The sequence below is a fragment of the Pecten maximus genome, chromosome 4 (genome assembly GCF_902652985.1).
Source record: "Pecten maximus chromosome 4, xPecMax1.1, whole genome shotgun sequence".
NCBI classification, from domain to species: Eukaryota; Metazoa; Mollusca; class Bivalvia; order Pectinida; family Pectinidae; genus Pecten; species Pecten maximus.
The window spans coordinates 544,334-566,503 of NC_047018.1; the positions used below are offsets into that span (position 1 = coordinate 544,334).

The 22,170-nt window shown below is 40.1% G+C and overlaps 1 protein-coding gene across 3 annotated transcripts in view; it reads left to right on the forward strand.

Annotated features, from left to right (window-relative positions):
* The window catches only part of LOC117324907, an 85,062-nt gene that overhangs the window by 33,099 nt on the left and 29,793 nt on the right, over positions 1–22,170 (forward strand). Inside the window, exons 3-6 of one of the 3 annotated variants that reach the window (XM_033880744.1) lie at positions 5,235–5,540; positions 14,770–14,893; positions 17,524–17,690; positions 20,857–20,990. In XM_033880744.1, coding sequence (XP_033736635.1) covers positions 5,235–5,540; positions 14,770–14,893; positions 17,524–17,690; positions 20,857–20,990 — 731 coding nt within the window. The remainder of the gene's footprint in view (positions 1–5,234; positions 5,541–14,769; positions 14,894–17,523; positions 17,691–20,856; positions 20,991–22,170) is intronic. The other 2 variants (XM_033880745.1, XM_033880746.1) reach the window with 2 other exon arrangements.

The following is a 22,170-nucleotide window of genomic DNA, read 5'->3' on the forward strand; positions in this document are numbered from 1 at the left end:
GACAGGTTAAGTGGTCTGTAGTTATTGATGGGTTAACTGGTTTGTAATTATTGACGGGTTAACTGGTCTGGTGTTATTGACGGGTTAACTGGTCTGTAGTTATTGAAGGGTTAACTGGTCTGTAGTTTCTGACAGGTTAACTGGTCTATAGTTATTGACGGGTTAACTGGTCTGTAGTTAATGACAGGTTAACTGGTCTGTAGTTATTGATGGGTTTACTGGTCTAGTTATTGACAGGTAAACTGATCTCTAGTTATTGACAGGTTAACTGGTCTGTAGTTATTGACGGGTGAAATAGTCTGTAGTTATTGACAGTTTAACTTGTCTGTAGTTATTGACAGGTTAACTGATTTGTAGTTATTGACAGGTTAACTGGTCTGTGTTTATTGACGGGTTAACTGGTCTGTAGTTATTGATGGGTAATTGTGCTTTGGATATTCTTTGTTGTAGACCGTACATACTACATTGTATAAATCTCAGACAAGTTTTTTTCCAGCTAATTATTACACATTTATTTTAGTTACAAGAAATAAAACCTTTCATTATCTGCTAACATTGCTTTACTGTCTTTTCCCTATATGATATATAACTTTCATGATTAAGGAGACTTATCCATGTAGATTACAAAGACTTCAGGTACTCAATTTTATCTCAGTATCTAAGTTAGAATGATCAGTAATGGAAATCTGTGTAAGATAATGGGGGCTTGATTGATGTTTGCTTGATATTTACCGGTGAGCTAATGCCTTGGTCACCTAGCCTGAAGGGCAAGTGAGCTAATGCCTTGGTCACCTAGCCTGAAGGGCTAGTGAGCTAATGCCATGGTCACCTAGCCTGAAGGGCTAGTGAGCTAATGCCATGGTCACCTAGCCTGAAGGGCTAGTGAGCTAATGCCATGGTTACCTAGCCTGAAGGGCTAGTGAGCTAATGCAATCGTCACCTAGCCTGAAGGGCCTAATGCCATGGTCACCTAGCCTGAAGTGCTAGTGAGCTAATGCCATGGTCACCTAGCCTGAAGGGCTAGTGAGCTAATGCCATGGTCACCTAGCCTGAAGGGCTAGTGAGCTAATGCAAACGTCACCTAGCCTGAAGGGCTAGTGAGCTAATGCCATGGTCACCTAGCCTGAAGGGCTAGTGAGCTAATGCAATCGACACCTAGCCTGAAGGGCTAGGGAGCAAATGCCGTGGTCACCTAGCCCAAAGGGCTAGTGAGCTAATGCCATGGTCACCTAGCCTGAAAGGCCTAATGCCATGGTCACCTAGCCTGAAAGGCCTAATGCCATGGTCACCTAGCCTCAAGGGCCTAATGCCATAGTCACCTAGCCTCAAGGGCCTAATGCCATGGTCACCTAGCCTCAAGGGCCTAATGCCATGGGTCACCTAGCCTGAAGTGCTAGTGAGCTAATGCCATTGTCACCTAGCCTGAAGGGCCTAATGCCATGGTCACCTAGACTGAAGCCTAATGCCATGGTCACCTAGCCTGAAGGGCTAGTGAGCTAATGCCATGGTCACCTAGCCTGAAGGTCTAATGAGCTAATGCCATTGTCACCTAGCCTGAAGTGCTAGTGAGCTAATGCCATTGTCACCTAGCCTGAAGGGCCTAATGCCATGGTCACCTAACTTGAAGGGCCTAATGCCATTGTCACCTAGCCTGAAGGCCGGTGAGTTAATGCCATGGTCACCTAGCCTGAAGGGCCTAATGCCATGGTCACCTAGACTGAAGCCTAATGCCATGGTCACCTAGCCTGAAGGGCTAGTGAGCTAATGCCATGGTCACCTAGCCTGAAGGGCTAGTGAGCTAATGCCATGGTCACCTAGCCTGAAGGGCCAAATGCCATGGTCACCTAGCCTGAAGGGCCTAATGCCAGTCACCTAGCCTGAAAGGCCTAATGCCATGGTCACCTAGCCTGAAGGGCCTAATACCATGGTCACCTAGCCTGAAGGGCTAGTGAGCTAATGCCATGGTCACCTAGCCTGAAGGGCTAGTGAGCTAATGCTATTGTCATCTAGTCTGAAGGCCGGTGAGTTAATGCCATGGTCACCTAGCTTGAAGGGCCTAATGCCATGGTCACCTAACTTGAAGGGCCTAATGCCATGGTCACCTAGCCTGAAGGTTGGTGAGTTAATGCCATTGTCACCTAGCCTGTAAGGGAAATAGTGGTGAATTATTTAGATCACTACTAGTCATGAACTACTAAATAGATTTTGATGAATTTGGTCTGAAACATTATTAGGCAAACCGGGGATTCAATCATGTATGAACGGAGAATCTGGTTCCCCTGGGGCTGGAGGGGCATAAATTTCAAATTAAAATTCTTTATTGACTGTAGGCCATACGGCCCATAAGTACATATTATAAACAAAACAATACATGATAATGGCATAGAACAGCAATGCTACAGTACAAATACAAAGTGGAGTACGGATTAATGATATAAAGATCAGATTTTGTTTGCTTCAAATATAAATTTGCCTAAGCGACTTAATTCTTTGATATTTTGTACACTTAATAACTGTATTAATTTGAACATTGAAGGCTTTTGCCAATAGTATTTCTTAATGAGGCGTCTTCTTAAATTGGTATACTTATTACATATTAATACAAAATGGTATTCATCTTCTATCTCAGTCGTTGATTTACAAATTAAATAGCTCAGTTGGAAAAATAGAGCGAAATCTTTTAAATCGCTATTAGCTTTCAATGATTCAATAATTTGAATGTTTATGAAGCTGTAAGATCACATACTGTTCATTTGTTTATAACAACAGAATGATCATTATACTTCAGAATTCTTTAATCTGTAGGAAACTATCTTAAAATGGTTGTAAAAAATGTTACAATGAAATTAATATTAAGCTGTTTTTTGGACATCATTTATTGTATACAGCCTAATAAACACACCTGCCCTATAAGAACACTCTAACCTTTGTACTAGGATAGAAGATGGGCATGTTCAAACTAGTCTGTCATATGTTACTTTGGCATTCTTACCATTTTATATTCATTTCTGGGGAACTTATCTGAGAAAACTCAATGGTATGATATTAAGTTAAGATACAATACACCACCACCACCACCACCATGCCCACCACCACGCCCACCACATCAACCAGCACCCAAAAGTAGCACCATGCCCACCAATCACCCACCACCACACTCACCACCACCACCACCACCACCACCACCAAATCGCCCACTATCCTGAACCCAAACCCACCACCCCACCCACCATCTCGCCCACCACCGCTTCCCAATATGGTGATTGTATTTCTTGAACCTTGATATGAATAAGTTTGTGATTGAATATTTAGCTTATATCTTTGCATGGCTATCATATATATAAATGGTGCTTTAATTCGGTAACCTGTAGCTGTAAAGTGTAAGTCTCTATTTTAACTGTCTTAAATCTGCAAATTGCCTGAACCTGACAAGTAACAGTTGTCAAATTAGGCAGGTTCCAGTATGGACAGTTCTTGCCATTAATTACTGTAGCTTTTACTTGTGCCTTTGGTCTGAATAGAAAAACTTCTTTTTGTTTTATTCTATATACTGCCCTGCTCTAACCCTGTCTCACTGTATCCAGGTTTGGTATAGATATAGAATCATTTGTGGTTCCTGAACCCAGTTATTACAGTAAATATTACTATATGTCATAGAGTCTACCTGTCATAGAGTCTACCTGTCGTAGAGTCTACCTGTCGTAGAGTCTACCTGTCATAGAGTCTACCTGTCGTAGAGTCTACCTGTCGTAGAGTCTACCTGTCATAGAGTCTACCTGTTATATAGTCTACCTGTTATAGAGTCTACCTGTCATAGAGTCTACCTGTTATAGAGTCTACCTGTCGTAGAGTCTACCTGTTGTAGAGTCTACCTGTCGTAGAGTCTACCTGTTATAGAGTCTACCTTTTATAGAGTCTACCTGTCGTAGAGTCTACCTGTTGTAGAGTCTACCTGTCGTAGAGTCTACCTGTTATAGAGTCTACCTGTTATAGAGTCTACCTGTCATAGAGTCTACCTGTCATAGAGTCTACCTGTTATAGAGTCTACCTGTTATAGAGTCTATATGTCATAGAGTCTACCTGTCATAGAGTCTACCTGTCATAGAGTCTACCTGTTATAGAGTCTACCTGTTATATAGTCTACCTGTCATAGAGTCTACCTGTTATAGAGTCTACCTGTTATAGAGTCTACCTGTCGTAGAGTCTACCTGTCATAGAGTCTACCTGTCATAGAGTCTACCTGTCATAGAGTCTACCTGTCATAGAGTCTACCTGTTATAGAGTCTACCTGTTATAGAGTCTACCTGTTATAGAGTCTACCTGTCATAGAGTCTACCTGTCATAGAGTCTACCTGTTATAGAGTCTACCTGTCATAGAGTCTACCTGTCATAGAGTCTACCTGTTATAGAGTCTACCTGTTATAGAGTCTACCTGTCGTAGAGTCTACCTGTCATAGAGTCTACCTGTTATAGAGTCTACCTGTCATAGAGTCTACCTGTTATAGAGTCTACCTGTCATAGAGTCTACCTGTCATAGAGTCTACCTGTCATATAGTCTACCTGTCATAGAGTCTACCTGTCGTAGAGTCTACCTGTCATAGAGTCTACCTAGCTGTTATAGAGTCTACCTGTTATAGAGTCTACCTGTTATTTGAGTTACCTGGGTTTCAACTCACCTGGTATAAGAGTCTACGTGTTTTTTAGAGTCACCTGTTGTTAGAGTTTACCTGTGTTTAAAGAGTCTACCTGTAATTAGAGTCTATATGTTCTTAGAGTTTACTGGTGTTTAAAGAGTCGTCCTGATTATAGAGTCTAAATGCTATTATAGAGACTATCTGTGTTTATAGTCTACCTGTGATTAAAGCCTTCATGTTTTTAGAGTCAACATGTTATTATAGAATCTACTTGTGATAATAGAGTTCACCAATTATCATGGAGTCTACGTGTAATCATGAAGTCTACCTGTAATTAGAGTCTACCTGTGATTAGAGTCTACCAGTAATTAGAGTCTACATGTGATTAGAGTCTACCTGTAATTAGAGTCTACCTGTGATTAGAGTCTACCTGTAATTAGAGTCTACCTGTGATTAGAGTCTACCTGTAATTAGAGTCTACCTGTGATTAGATTCTACCTGTAATTAGAGTCTACCTGTAATTAGAGTCTACATGTTATTAATTAATGATGGTATGTACACTTTTTGTATCCATGGAAGTACACTTGCTGCGTTTTTCAGAAAACGGTGTAACCCCTGACGACCCATTTGTGTATTTTGGTGAGCACATTAACCTAAACTGCACGGTGTCCACAAAACAGCTTCCTAAAAATTCAATGCTGATATTTGTGACGAAGCGCGATGACGGAAAAGAGGAAGAAGTAGAAAACACTATTTTGATCCGAACTGATTCAACACTAACCATAGCCATAAATGAAACAATCACAACACCAGTTAAACTCACCTCGAAATCACTCAACTACCGATGCAGACTTCGGTGTGACACTGGCAGCCAGGAAGTAGGATATCAGTATGTTACAGTAGATAGTAAGGATTCCTTTTTTATTTCTTAGCTTTTACATTGCATTATTTGCTTCTTTTTTTTTCTGACATGCTGGCATTATATATAATAACCTTATGACAGATATAGGCCAAGGTTCAATTGATTCAAACAAAATGCATAATATGTAGATAAAATCTTGTCTTGAAAGGAATATGCCCCAATAGCAGAGACATTAGAAATTAGTTCTCTACAGAAAATAAACTCATAAAAATGGCAGGAGACGTTAATAATTAGCTTGCTATATGAATATTAAAGTCAATAATGATGAGACTTAATTGTTCTCTTGGTGGAAACTTTAAAGAGGAATTCACAACAAGCATGTTTTTGTCTAAGCATGTTTAATTGTCTGAAAAATGACATTTTAAAAGTTTTTTAAGATAAGAACATAGAAATTTTGTCAGATTTTGGAGGATGTTTCAAAATTTCAGGCAAGTGTCGATTGAAAAAAATGCAGTATGCAAAATTCAGGACGAGATTAAAATTAATTGTAATAGAAAATTCCACCTTTGAACTTTGACCTGTATTTACTGGATTGCTTGAACTAATGCATGGCAGTGTTTATACTGTAAAGTAGAATACCACTAACACAAGCCTGATAGTTCCAGGGCAGAATTTCAAATTGCCCTGCATCCGTCTGTCTGTCTCTTTGTAAACAATTCTTGTTATCGCTATTTTTCAGAATGTACTGAAGGAGTTTTTTTTCAAATTTCATATGTAAATCTGCTTGGTCCCCAGTTGGGCATAAAATATTTTTGAAACCAATCAGAAAACAACAAGGCGGCCCTCTTGGATTTTGACAATCAAAGTTTGTAATTACTAGTAGTCAGAAAGTACTTAAGGGATGTTTCTCAAATTTTATATGCAGGCTCCCCTTAATTCGTTGTTGTGCATATTGCCTTTCAGTACCAATTGGGGAAAAAACATGGCCAACAGGCGGCCGTCTTGGATTTTGACAATTGAAACTTCATTTACAATTTCTTAATGTACTAAGTGGCCATTATGGGTCTTTTTCAAATTTCTGAATGTAGAATTTCGATTTTGACAATTACATTTTGCTCCTGCTATATAGTGTTGTATAAAGTTATGAAATGTTTTGAAGGAAGAGTGTAAGAAGGGAAAAGAAGAGAAAAGATCAGTCCTTTATTTGACTGATATAGATCATTCAATGGTGGGTGCCAAGATCCCTCTGGGATTTCTTGTTCTTTTTCTGTTTTTATTTTTTTTTATTTAAGGTTAATTTTATTTTGTATTGTTATGGTGATTTAAGGACGGCTTTTACAATACCGTAACTGCCATGTTTGATTTGTATTTAACTTGCTGGGGTTTGAGTTTTTCTGGCCTTAGCCTAACCAAGGTTCAACACTATTCCGGGCTGGTAGACCATACTACCAAAAGCCTCTATAGCAGTGATTGAGGAACTAGAAGCCTGTTCGGTCATCCTCCTGGCGACCTATCGCCTTTTCCTTTTGTCTGTTGTTGTGACTCGCCCATTGTGCATTAACTTTTTCTTATGGACGATAACTTGAATAAATGGATTTTGCTGACACTCAATATGCAGCTTTATATAAATAAGTTCTCAAAAAAGTACAGAGTTATTGCCCTTTGTAGATATACTATTGAACCTTGTGAACATGATAACTTGAGTTAATAGGAGCTAATTTTTATTAAAGTGTTATGCAGCCTTATGTCAATATAATCTTGGATGAGTTCGTCTATAATACCAATTTGATTGTAACTTATAACCATTATTATACCCCCTTAAGGAAGTTAGGGGTGGTAAACTGGAATCCGCCTGTCTGTCTGTCCTCCCATAATCTTGTCCTTACAAATCCCACTAAATTTCTGTTTCGATTTTCCAAAAGAAACATGGTATGCATGATAAATATAACATATAGATGTGCATTCCGATTTTTTTCCCACAATGCATTTTTCAAAATGGCCGCCAGCATCTGATTGGATGAGGCTTGTCTGAACAACTCCTAATAGAGTACAAACCGGATTTTAACAAAACTTGGTATTTATGATAGGTATGGCATGCAGTTGTGCATGAGAAAAAAAAAATTTTGTGATGCATTATTCAAATGGCGACCAGCTTTTGATTGGTTTATAGGCTTGTCTGTCAACTTCAACTTAAGAACTACCACGAAACTTTAAATTTATGATCTCTTTGCCATGTAGTTGTGCATATAAGAAAAAAAAAATTGACTGTGATGCATTATTCAAAATGGCTGCTGGTTTCTGAATATAAAAGAATACTGTTATCATCTTCAAAGAGGCCCCCTCCCCTAATGTAAAAAGTTTACTGTAATCATCCTCCAAGAGGCCCCCTCCCTAATATAAAAGATTATTATAATCATTCTCAAAGAGACCCCCTCCCCTACTGTTAACGATTACTGTAATCATCCTCAAAGAGGCCCCCTCCCCTAATGTAAAAGTTTACTGTAATCATCCTCAAAGAGGCCCCCTCCCCTAATGTAAATGTTTACTGTAATCATCCTCAAATAGGCCCCCTCCCCTAATGTAAATGTTTACTGTAATAATCCTCAAAGAGGCCCCCCCCCCCCCCCCCTAATGTAAAAGTTTACTGTAAGCATCCTCAAAGAGGCCCCCTCCCCTAATGTAAATGTTTACTGTTATCATCTTCAAAGAGGCCCCCTCCCCTAATATAAATGTTTACTGTAATCATCATCAAAGAGGCCCCCTCCCCTAATATAAATGTTTACTGTTATCATCCTCAAAGAGGCCCCCTCCCCTAATATAAATGTTTACTGTTATCACCCTCAAAGAGGCCCCCTCCCCTAATATAAATGTTTACTGTAATCATACTCAAAGAGGCCCCCTCCCATAATATAAATGTTTACTGTAATCATCCTCAAAGAGGCCCCCTCCCCTAATGTTAATGTTTACTGTAATCATACTCAAAGAGGCCCCCTCCCATAATATAAATGTTTACTGTAATCATCCTCAAAGAGGCTCCCTCTCCTAATATAAATGTTTACTGTAATCATCCTGAAATAGGCCCCCTCCCCTAATATAAATGTTTACTGTAATCATCCTCAAAGAGGCCCCCACCCCCTAATGTAAATGTTTACTGTAATCATCCTCAAATAGGCCCCTCCCCTAATATAAATGTTTACTGTAATCATCCTCAAAGAGGCCCCCTCCCCTAATGTAAAACTTTACTGTAATCATCCTCAAAGAGGCCCCCTCCCCTAATGTAAAACTTTACTGTAAGCATCCTCAAATAGGCCCCCACCCCTAATGTAAATGTTTACTGTAATAATCCTGAAATAGGCTTCCCCTAGTATAAAAGTTTCCTATTAAAGCTTGAGGACCTGTGGGTTAACCACTTTCAGCTTATTCTATAAAATGTTTGATTCAGAGACAATGCAAAAGGGGGTTGATCTTTGAGCAGGGACAGATACACCTCTGCCAACGCCTGACTGTGTTGTGTAGGGCTGTGTTAATGGGCGTGTAGTAACAAACAGCTGTGTTGTGGGGGGCTGTATGGGAGTTAATGGGTGTGTGGTAACAAACAGCTGTGTTGTGTAGGGCTGTGTGGGAGTTAATGGGTGTGTCATAACAAACAGCTGTGTTGTGGGGGGCTGTGTGGGAGTTAATGGGCGTGTGGTAACAAACAGCTGTGTTGTGTGGGGCTGTGTGGGAGTTAATGGGCGTGTAGTAACAAACAGCTGTGTTGTGGGGGGCTGTGTGGGAGTTAATGGGTGTGTCGTAACAAACAGCTGTGTTGTGGGGGACTGTGTGGGAGTTAATGGGTGTGTGGTAACAAACAGCTGTGTTGTGGAGGGCTGTGTGGGAGTTAATGGGTGTGTCGTAACAAACAGCTGTGTTGTGGGGGGCTGTGTGGGAGTTAATGGGTGTGTGGTAACAAACAGCTGTGTTGTGGAGGGCTGTGTGGGAGTTAATGGGTGTGTCGTAACAAACAGCTGTGTTGTGGAGGGCTGTGTGGGAGTTAATGGGTGTGTCGTAACAAACAGCTGTGTTGTGGGGGGCTGTGTGGGAGTTAATGGGCGTGTCGTAACAAACAGCTGTGTTGTGGGGGACTGTGTGGGAGTTAATGGGTGTGTCGTAACAAACAGCTGTGTTGTGGGGGGCTGTGTGGGAGTTAATGGGTGTGTAGTAACAAACAGCTGTGTTGTGGGGGGCTGTGTGGGAGTTAATGGGTGTGTCGTAACAAACAGCTGTGTTGTGGGGGGCTGTGTGGGAGTTAATGGGTGTGTGGTTACAAACAGCTGTGTTGTGGGGGGCTGTGTGGGAGTTAATGGGTGTGTAGTAACAAACAGCTGTGTTGTGGGGGGCTGTGTGGGAGTTAATGGGTGTGTGGTTACAAACAGCTGTGTTGTGGGGGGCTGTGTGGGAGTTAATGGGCGTGTCGTAACAAACAGCTGTGTTGTGGGTCGATGGCTGTGTGGGTGTTAATGGGGGTGTCGTAACAAACAGCTGTGTTGTGGGGGGCTGTGTGGGAGTTAATGGGTGTGTGGTAACAAACAGCTGTGTTGTGGGGGGCTGTGTGGGAGTTAATGGGGGTGTCGTAACAAACAGCTGTGTTGTGGAGGGCTGTGTGGGAGTTAATGGGTGTGTAGTAACAAACAGCTGTGTTGTGGAGGGCTGTGTGGGAGTTAATGGGTGTGTGGTAACAAACAGCTGTGTTGTGGAGGGCTGTGTGGGAGTTAATGGGTGTGTCGTAACAAACAGCTGTGTTGTGGGGGGCTGTGTGGGAGTTAATGGGTGTGTGGTAACAAACAGCTGTGTTGTGGGGGGGGCTGTGTGGGAGTTAATGGGTGTGTGGTAACAAACAGCTGTGTTGTGGGGGGCTGTGTGGGAGTTAATGGGTGTGTGGTAACAAACAGCTGTGTTGTGGGGGGCTGTGTGGGAGTTAATGGGTGTGTAGTAACAAACAGCTGTGTTGTGTAGGGCTGTGTGGGAGTTAATGGGTGTGTGGTAACAAACAGCTGTGTTGTGTAGGGCTGTGTGGGAGTTAATGGGTGTGTAGTAACAAACAGCTGTGTGGTGGGGGGCTGTGTGGGAGTTAATGGGTGTGTGGTAACAAACAGCTGTGTTGTGTAGGGCTGTGTGGGGGTTAATGGGCGTGTCATCACAAACAGCTGTGTTGTGGGGGGCTGTGTGGGAGTTAATGGGTGTGTGGTAACAAACAGCTGTGTTGTGTAGGGCTGTGTGGGAGTTAATGGGCGTGTCGTAACAAACAGCTGTGTTGTGGGGGGCTGTGTGGGAGTTAATGGGTGTGTAGTAACAAACAGCTGTGTTGTGGGGGGCTGTGTGGGAGTTAATGGGTGTGTGGTAACAAACAGCTGTGTTGTGGAGGGCTGTGTGGGAGTTAATGGGTGTGTGGTAACAAACAGCTGTGTTGTGGATCGATGGCTGTGTGGGAGTTAATGGGTGTGTAGTAACAAACAGCTTGCCTGTCTGTCCACTTGAAATTTGTGGACAAAAATCTGTAGACCAATATCAATAAGACCAAGTCATTATGAAAGCCATCAGAATGATGTGAATTGTTATTTTAAGGTTTAAAAATAAAACACAGAAGTTTTCTTCTAAAGCCAGAATTTTACTTCTTCATATTGCGAATATATCTGATTAAAAAGAGTTAAAGAAGAATTTCTGCTTTTAGTGGTATTATTTGTGTCACTATCAAACATCACAGAAGATGAACAATTTCTCATCATCAGCTTATCCAGTGGCCTAAATGTTAAGGTTACTGGTGTATGATTTCACTAAAATTAACAATTTTCTTGGTTAATAAAATGCTTGTTCTTGTGAGTTTTTGGTGCAAAATCATCCAAGTTAAAGAAAAAAAGGTTCCCTTTGATCTAACACAATTAATTGAGTTGGTAATTCTTTACATTGTAACTTTATCTTACTACTTGTCATACAAAAATAAAAACAGTAATTCTACTACATAAACTTTACGTGATGTTTTATGATGTTTTACAGGTATGGTAATATAAAATAAAGAAGTAAACTTTACGTGATGTGGTAATGGTATGGTAATTATAAAATAAAGAAGTAAACTTTACGTGATGTGGTAATGGTATAGTAATTATAAAATAAAGAAGTAAACTTAACGTGATGTGGTAATGGTATGGTAATTATAAAATAAAGAAGTAAACTTAACGTGATGTGGTAATGGTATGGTAATTATAAAATAAAGAAGTAAACTTTACGTGATGTGGTAATGGTATGGTAATTATAAAATAAAGAAGTAAACTTAACGTGATGTGGTAATGGTATGGTAATTATAAAATAAAGAAGTAAACTTTACGTGATGTGGTAATGGTATAGTAATTATAAAATAAAGAAGTAAACTTTACGTGATGTGGTAATGGTATGGTAATTATAAAATAAAGAAGTAAACTTAACGTGATGTGGTAATGGTATGGTAATTATAAAATAAAGAAGTAAACTTTACGTGATGTGGTAATGGTATGGTAATTATAAAATAAAGAGGTAAACTTTACGTGATGTGGTAATGGTATGGTAATTATAAAATAAAGAGGTAAACTTAACGTGATGTGGTAATGGTATAGTAATTATAAAATAAAGAAGTAAACTTAACGTGATGTGGTAATGGTATGGTAATTATAAAATAAAGAAGTAAACTTTACGTGATGTGGTAATGGTATGGTAATTATAAAATAAAGAGGTAAACTTTACGTGATGTGGTAATGGTATGGTAATTATAAAATAAAGAAGTAAACTTTACGTGATGTGGTAATGGTATGGTAATTATAAAATAAAGAGGTAAACTTAACGTGATGTGGTAATGGTATGGTAATTATAAAATAAAGAAGTAAACTTTACGTGATGGGGTAATGGTATAGTAATTATAAGATAAAGAGGTAAACTTAACGTGATGTGGTAATGGTATGGTAATTATAAAATAAAGAAGTAAACTTTACGTGATGTGGTAATGGTATAGTAATTATAAAATAAAGAGGTAAACTTTACGTGATGTGGTAATGGTATAGTAATTATAAAATAAAGAGGTAAACTTTACGTGATGTGGTAATGGTATAGTAATTATAAAATAAAGAAGTAAACTTTACGTGATGTGGTAATGGTATAGTAATTATAAAATAAAGAAGTAAACTTTACGTGATGTGGTAATGGTATGGTAATTATAAAATAAAGAGGTAAACTTCAGGTGTTAAAGGAATGATGATTATTGAATAAAGAAAAAAATCCCTACACTGAACATTGAACCCCTACACTGAACATTGAACTCCTACACTGAACATTGAACTCCTACACTGAACATTGAACTCCTAAATTGAACCCCTACACTTAACATTGAACTCCTACACTGAACATTGAACCCCTACACTGAACATTGAATCCCTACACTGAACATTGAACCCCTACCCTGAACATTGAACTCCTACATTGAACCCCTACACTGAACATTGAACCCCCACACTAAACATTGAACTCCTCCACTGAACATTGAATCCCTACCCTGAACAATGAACCCCTACCCTGAATATAGAACCCCTACCCTGAACATTGAACCCCTACTCTGAACATTGAACTCCTCCACTGAATATTGAACCCCTACACTGAACATTGAACCCCTACTCTGAACACTGAACTCTTATGCACTGAACATTGAACCCCTACACTGAACATTGAACCCCTACACTGAACATTGAACCCCTACACTGAACATTGAACCCCTACTCTGAACACTGAACCCCTACACTGAACATTGAACCCCTATGCACTGAACATTGAACCCCTACACTGAACATTGAACCCCTACTCTGAACACTGAACCCCTACTCTGAATATTGAACCCCTACATTGAACATTGAACCCCTACTCTGAACATTGAACTCCTCCACTGAACATTGAACCCCTACTCTGAACATTGAACCCCTACACTGAACATTGAACCCCTATGCACTGAACATTGAACCCCTACACTGAACATTGAATCCCTACATTGAACATTGAACCCCTACTCTGAACATTGAACTCCTCCACTGCAATTTGAACCCCTACACTGAACATTGAACCCCTACACTGAACATTGAACCCCTACACTGAACATTGAACCCCTACTCTGAACACTGAACTCCTCCACTGAACATTGAACCCCTTAACTGAACATTGAACTCCTCCACCGAACATTGAATCCCTACACTGAACATTGAACCCCTACACTGAACATTGAACCCCTACACTGAACATTGAACCCCTACACTGAACATTGAACCCCTACACTGAACATTGAACCCCCACACTAAACATTGAACTCCTCCACTGAACATTGAACCCCTTAACTGAACATTGAACTCCTCCACCGAACATTAAATCCCTACACTGAACATTGAACCCCTACCCTGAACATTGAACTCCTACATTGAACCCCTACACTGAACATTGAACCCCCACACTAAACATTGAACTCCTCCACTGAACATTGAATCCCTACCCTGAACAATGAACCCCTACCCTGAATATAGAACCCCTACCCTGAACATTGAACCCCTACTCTGAACATTGAACTCCTCCACTGAATATTGAACCCCTACACTGAACATTGAACCCCTACTCTGAACACTGAACTCTTATGCACTGAACATTGAACCCCTACACTGAACATTGAACCCCTACACTGAACATTGAACCCCTACTCTGAACACTGAACCCCGACACTGAACATTGAACCCCTATGCACTGAACATTGAACCCCTACACTGAACATTGAACCCCTACTCTGAACACTGAACCCCTACTCTGAATATTGAACCCCTACATTGAACATTGAACCCCTACTCTGAACATTGAACTCCTCCACTGAACATTGAACCCCTACTCTGAACATTGAACCCCTACACTGAACATTGAACCCCTATGCACTGAACATTGAACCCCTACACTGAACATTGAATCCCTACATTGAACATTGAACCCCTACTCTGAACATTGAACTCCTCCACTGAAATTTGAACCCCTACACTGAACATTGAACCCCTACACTGAACATTGAACCCCCACACTAAACATTGAACTCCTCCACTGAACATTGAACCCCTTAACTGAACATTGAACTCCTCCACCGAACATTGAACTCCTCCACTGAACATTGAACCCCTACTCTGAACACTGAACCTCTACACTGAACATCAATGTCACTGGATTAGAGTATGTACTGTGATTGTCTGTAAACAGGTCCACCACAAACACCTGGGAACCTATCTTGTGTTAATTACAACTGGAAGAACCTTACCTGTTATCTTCTCTATGGAACACATTACCGCAGCAGTGAAATCAGCATCACATGGGAGTGGACAGTGTAAGTAATGACATTGACCTTTGTCAATATCAAGGTCACTGTAAAATATTTTTCATAAATGTTAAACGAAGTCATTCATCTTATCAAGGTCAAACTAATTTTCAATGTCATGAAGGTTACATGTTTGTACTTAACAAAATACTATTCATCTTTGATTAAGTGACATATTGCACCTTTTGTTCAGCCTCATCCACCCATAGCGGTCCTGCATCACTGTAAAAATTCACATTTTAAACATCACATAACACACAGGATAAGTTTTTGCAGGACTTTTAAGGTCAGAGGTGAACAGATTAGTTACTTATGTGGTAATTAAAAGCGGTCCTCTCCTAGGAAGAGGTTGATGGCACAATCTTGAGACCTCCATTTCTCTGTTCCCCATGCAGATGAGGAAATCCACTTTTATTTGTAATTTGGAAAAATCTCTTAATTTAGAGTAGTAGAGTCACCATTTCTACATCAATTTGGTACTTGAATGAACACATTTTAGGTGAAGTTTGACTTAGAAAGCTGATCAACAGAAATGGTTTTTTATAACAGGACAGGAGAGATAATATTACATGTAAACATACTGACAGATCTGGACAGGTGAGACGTTATTACATGTAAACATAGACAGATCGGGACAGGTGAGACATTATTACATGTAAACATATTGACAGATCTGGACAGGTGAGACATTATTACATGTAAACATATTGACAGATCTGGACAGGCGTAACATTATTACATGTAAACATGCTGACAGATCTGGACAGGTGAGACATTATTACATGTAAACATACTGACAGATCTGGACAGGTGAGACATTATTACATGTAAACATAGACAGATCTGGACAGGTGAGACATTATTACATGTAAACATACTGACCGATCAGGACAGGTGAGACATTATTACATGTAAACATAGACAGATCTGGACAGGTGAGACATTATTACATGTAAACATACTGACAGATCTGGACAGGTGAGTACATGTAAACATACTGACAGATCAGGACAGGTAAGACATTATTACATGTAAACATATTGACAGATCTGGACAGGTAAGACATTATTACATGTAAACATACTGACAGATCAGGACAGGTAAGACATTATTACATGTAAACATATTGACAGATCTGGACAGGTGTTACATTATTACATGTAAACATACTGACAGATCAGGACAGGTGAGACATTATTACATGTAAACATACTGACAGATCTGGACAGGTGAGATATTATTACATGTAAACATACTGACAGATCTGGACAGGTGAGACATTATTACATGTAAACATACTGACAGATCTGGACAGGTGAGACATTATTACATGTAAACATACTGACACAGATCTGGACAGGTGAGACATTATTACATGTAAACATACTGACAGATCTGGACAGGTGAGACATTATTACATGTAAACATACTGACACAGATCTGGACAGGTGAGACATTATTACATGTAAACATACTGACACAGATCTGGACAGGTGAGACATTATTACATGTAAACATACTGACAGATCTGGACAGGTGAGACATTATTACATGTAAACATATTGACAGATCTGGACAGGTGAGACGTTATTACATGTAAACATACTGACAGATCAGGACAGGTGAGACATTATTACATGTAAACATAGACAGATCAGGACAGGTGAAATATTATTACATGTAAACATACTGACAGGTGAGACATTATTACATGTAAACATACTGACAGATCTGGACAGGTGAGACATTATTACATGTAAACATAGACAGATCTGGACAGGTGAAATATTATTACATGTAAACATACTGACAGATCTGGACAGGTGAGATATTATTACATGTAAACATACTGACAGATCTGGACAGGTGAGACATTATTACATGTAAACATACTGACAGATCTGGACAGGTGAGACATTATTACATGTAAACATACTGACAGATCTGGACAGGTGAGACATTATTACATGTAAACATACTGACAGATCAGGACAGGTGAGACGTTATTACATGTAAACATACTGACAGATCTGGACAGGTGAGACATTATTACATGTAAACATACTGACAGATCGGGACAGGTGAGACATTATTACATGTAAACATACTGACAGATCTGGACAGGTAAGACATTATTACATGTAAACATATTGACAGATCTGGACAGGTAAGACATTATTACATGTAAACATACTGACAGATCAGGACAGGTAAGACATTATTACATGTAAACATATTGACAGATCTGGACAGGTGTTACATTATTACATGTAAACATACTGACAGATCAGGACAGGTGAGACATTATTACATGTAAACATACTGACAGATCAGGACAGGTGAGACATTATTACATGTAAACATACCGACAGATCAGGACAGGTGAGACATTATTACATGTAAACATACTGACAGATCTGGACAGGTGAGACATTATTACATGTAAACATACTGACAGATCACGGCTATTGCAACAGGTGTAAATCTTGTTATATAGAGATGGGCTTTAGACCAGGTTCAACTGTATTACTCTTTTCAATTAACGAAACAGAAACTTGAATTTAAAAAAAAAGCATATTTTGAAATTGCAGAATTTAAGTTACAATTAATGATCTGGCTGTTTTTGTTGATATTTACAGCGGCCATCAGTGGGGCAGATGCCCTAAATTAAACACCACCTCCACTCAAGCTGTCTGTTTTTGGCTTAGTGCCCATGTCGGAGAACATACTTTCCGTATCAACATTACAAACAACCTGCGAAGGTCTGATCCACCTGTGACTAAAATGTTCAAAATCAACCCTCCTGGTAAGTACTGGTATCCTGTGAAGAATAATCTCTTATGATCTCTTAAGGACAAAAACACAAAATGGCCTGTGAGCTTATAGCATGGCACATTGTCCATAATAACTCGATGGATTTGTTTGAAAAGTCCTTGGGTGAAAGGGAGCCAATGGTGGGTCTGGGCCTGCAGGGGGGCCTGCAGGGGGGCATGCAAGGAGCCTGAGGGGCAGGGCCCAATAGGGGAAGTATGCTTGTTCTAGTGTAAAAATGACACGTTTTGTTCCATATTTAGTATGAAGCATCTTTGGGTGAAAGGGAACCAACTTTTAGGTGCTGTCCTTTAGCACCTATAATGGTCCCCAGTGAGGTCTGAATTATTCAGAACCCCTCAGGGTATCTTCTGTTCCTATATATCAAATCTATTTCTGTATTATCTGTGATTGAGACTTCAACTGAAAGTAGAATACTTCTGATTTTTTCTGGTGTCATTCCTTTCGATGTTGTCTGGATTTCATCCAAGGAAAAGAAAGGAGGAAAGGTATGAAAGAAAAAATGGCCGTGTTGGTTGAGTTGGTTGAAGTATGAGGTGAAACCTAGCTCATTTCTGCAACAAAGATTCCGATAGCAATAAAGAGTTTGCTTGGTTTAAAGCAGTTGATAGTAGTATGTCAAATGAAACCACAGCCTATTCAGAGTCACTTCACATTCCTGAAAATAACATGATTCAGTAACAATCGAGGAATGTAAAATTATTTGAAAAGATAAAATAGTCTTCCTATTTTCTGCCATTTTATATACTTTAAGCTTTACTTCTTTGTTTTAAGCCATAGTGCACTGCACCTATGAGTGGCCTCAGTACTTCTGTAGAAAAATACTTCTGTAGAAAAATACTTCTGTAGAAATGTACTTCTGTAGAAAAATACTTCTGTAGAAATGTACTTCTGTAGAAAAATACTTCTGTAGAAAAGTACTTCTGTAGAAATGTACTTCTGAAGAAAAGTGCTTCTAATCTGTATAAAAATACTTCTGTAGAAATGTACTTCTGTAGAAATGTACTTCTGTAGAAAATTGCTTCTTTAAAAAATGTACTTCTGTAGAAATGTACTTCTGTAGAAAAATACTTCTGTAGAAATGTACTTCTGTAGAAATGTTATTCTGTAGAAATGTACTTTTGTAGAAATGTACTTCTGTAGAAATGTACTTCTGTAGAAAAATACTTCTGTAGAAAATTGCTTCTGTAGAAATGTACAAATGTAGAAAAGTGCTTCGAATCTGTATAAATGTACTTCTGTATAAAAGTACTCCTGTAGAAATGTGTGATATGTAATGTAGTGTGGTACAAAATAAACCAAACCAAACCATCCCTCCCTCCTTAAACAATTCCTTCCTTCCTTCTGTCCTGCTGTCCTTCTGTCCTGTCCTTCTCCTTCTGTCTTGCTGTCCTGTCCTTCCTTTTGTCCTGCTGTCCTTCATTCTGTTCATCTGTCCTTTTGTCCTTCCTTCTGTCCTTCCGTCCTGTTGTCCTTCTTTCTGTCCTTCTGTCCTGTTGTCCTTCTTTTTGTCCTTCTGTCCTGTTGTCCTTCCTTCTGTCCTTTTGTCCTGTTGTCCTTCCTTTTCTCCTTTTGTCCTGTTGTCCTTCTGTCCTTCTGTCCTTTTGTCCTTCCTTCTGTCCTTCTGTCCTGTTGTCCTTCTTTCTGTCCTTCTGTCCTGTTGTCCTTCCTTCTGTCCTTTTGTCCTTCCTTCTGTCCTTCCATCCTGTTGTCCTTCCTTCTGTCCTGTTGTCCTTCCTTCTGTCCTTTTGTCCTGTTGTCCTTCTGTCCTTTTGTCCTGTTGTCCTTCTTTCTGACCTTCTGTCCTTTTGTCCTTCCTTCTGTCCTTCCATCCTGTTGTCCTTCCTTCTGTCCTTTTGTCCTGTTGTCATTCCTTCTGTGTTTTTGTCCTGTTGTCCTTCCTTCTGTCCTTTTGTCCTGTTGTCCTTCCTTCTGTCCTTTTGTCCTGTTGTCCTTCTTTCTGTCCTTCTGTCCTTTTGTCCTTCCTTCTGTCCTTCCATCCTGTTGTCCTTCCTTCTGTCCTTTTGTCCTGCTCTCCTTCCTTCTGTTCATCTGTCCTTCTGTCCTTCCTTATCTCCTTCATTCTCTCCTTCCTTCTCTCCTTCTGTCCTGTCCTTCCTTTCTCCTTCTATCCTTTTGTCCTTCTGTCCTTTCTTCTGTTCTTCTGTCCTTCCTTCTGTCCTCTCATTCTGTCCTTCCTTCTGTCCTTCCATCTGTCCTTCTGTCATTCCTTCTGTCCTTGTGTCCTCCATTCTCTCCTTTTGTCCTTCCATTTGCTATCTTGTCCAGTCTCTATCTTTTACACTGCTTGTCACTGGAACTTCATACATGGGCATGGGTTAACTTTTGCAAGGCAGTGTATCATATATCAAAAGTAGGTTACTCTGATCTACATGTTGACCTTAGACCTATATCACCGCGGTTGCCGAGTGGTTAAGGTGTCCCGACATATTAACACTAGCCCTACACACCTCTGGGTTGCGAGTTCGAAACCTACGTGGGGCAGTTGCCAGGTACCGGTACTGACCGTTAAACAAAAACAAACAAAACATCAAAGAAAAAGTTTATTGGGGGTATGTCTCCATCACTTCTTGTCACTGAAACTTCATACTCATGGTATGGATTCTTTTAAGTGAGGCGATGTGTCATGTATCAAAAGTAGGTCACTCTGACCTACTTCAAAGAAAAAGTTTGTCTGGGCTCTTATCTCCTTGATTTCTTGTCCCTGGAACTTTATACTTAGGGAATGGGTTCAAGTTATATTAGTCCCTTAATGGTGAAACTGGGTGGACAAAAGGTGTTACAATGTACATAGGTAACACAAAAACTTGTCAGCACTCGAGTAGCTTCATTCCTTGAGGGAGTTTGATAAAGCTACATAATATATCAGGTAAGTTCAGCCATGCTTCAAGGTATGTTCATGTAAGCTGGTATGTATCTTTAGTATGAGTAGTTGCAGATCAAGTTCAAGTTTTAGAGAAGGTCACTGTTACTATTTTTAGGTTGGGCCAGTAGGGGACATGTATTGCTTTAGCAATACCCCGGTATGTTTGTTTATTACAAATATACCATATATACATTTTTGGCATATTATTTCACATCTGGTGGTTGACTAATTCACTAATTGTCATGTTTTACAGTTGAACCTGATAAAGTAACAAACATCACCTCCATGGCTAACAGTACCTACGCCAGCCTTACCTGGGGTCACAGCAGTGGTAGCAAGAACCTACTCTACAATATACACTACTGTTCTCGCTGGGATTCCTGTAAGGTAAGGTCAACATTAAGGTTAAAGTTCACCTGTAAGATCAGATGTCAGGTCAACATTAAGGTTAAAGTTCACCTGTAAGATCAGATGTCAGATCAACATTAAGGTTAAAGTTCACCTGTAAGATAAAGATGTCAGGTCAACATTAAGGTTAAAGTTCACCTGTAAGATCAGATGTCAGGTCAACATTAAGGTTAAAGTTCACCTGTAAGATCAGATGTCAGGTCAACATTAAGGTTAAAGTTCACCTGTAAGATCAGATGTCAGGTCAACATTAAGGTTAAAGATCACCTGTAAGATAAGATGTCAGGTCAGCATAAAGGTTAAAGTTCACCTGTAAGATCAGATGTCAGGTCAACATTAAGGTTAAAGTTCACCTGTAAGATCAGATGTCAGGTCTACATTAAGGTTAAAGTTCACCTGTTAGATCAGATGTCAGGTCAACATTAAGGTTAGAGTTCACCTGTAAGATCAGATGTCAGGTCAACATTAAGGTTAAAGTTCACCTGTTAGATCAGATGTCAGGTCAACATTAAGGTTAGAGTTCACCTGTAAGATCAGATGTCAGGTCAACATTAAGTTTAAAGTTCACCTGTTAGATCAGATGTCAGGTCAACATTAAGGTTAAAGTTCACCTGTTAGATAAGATGTCAGGTCAACATTAAGGTTAAAGTTCACCTGTAAGATCAGATGTCAGGTCAACATTAAGGTTAAATGTCACCTGTTAGATAAGATGTCATCATAGGGTAGGGAGGCTGTGTTGGGTAGGAGGGCTGTGTGGAAGGGGGGAGCTGTGTTGGGGTAGTTGGTTAGGGAGGCTGTGTGGGATGGGGGGCTGTGTGCGATGGGGGGCTGTGTGGGGTAGGGAGGCTGTGTGGGGTAGGGCGGCTGTGTGGGGTAAGCGGGCTGTGTGGGGTAGGAGGGCTGTGTGGGATAGGGGGCTGTGTGGGGTAAGCGGGCTGTGTGGGGTAGGGAGGCTGTGTTGGGTAGGAGGGCTGTGTGGGATGGGGGGCTTTGTTGGGTAGGGAGGCTGTGGGGGGTAGGGGGCTGTGTGGGGTAGGGAGGCTGTGTGGGGTAGGGAGGCTGTGTTGAAGGGGGGAGCTGTGTTGGGGTAGTTGGGTAGGGAGGCTGTGTGAGGTAGGGGGGCTGTGTTGGGTAGGGGGCTGTGTGGGGTAGGGAGGCT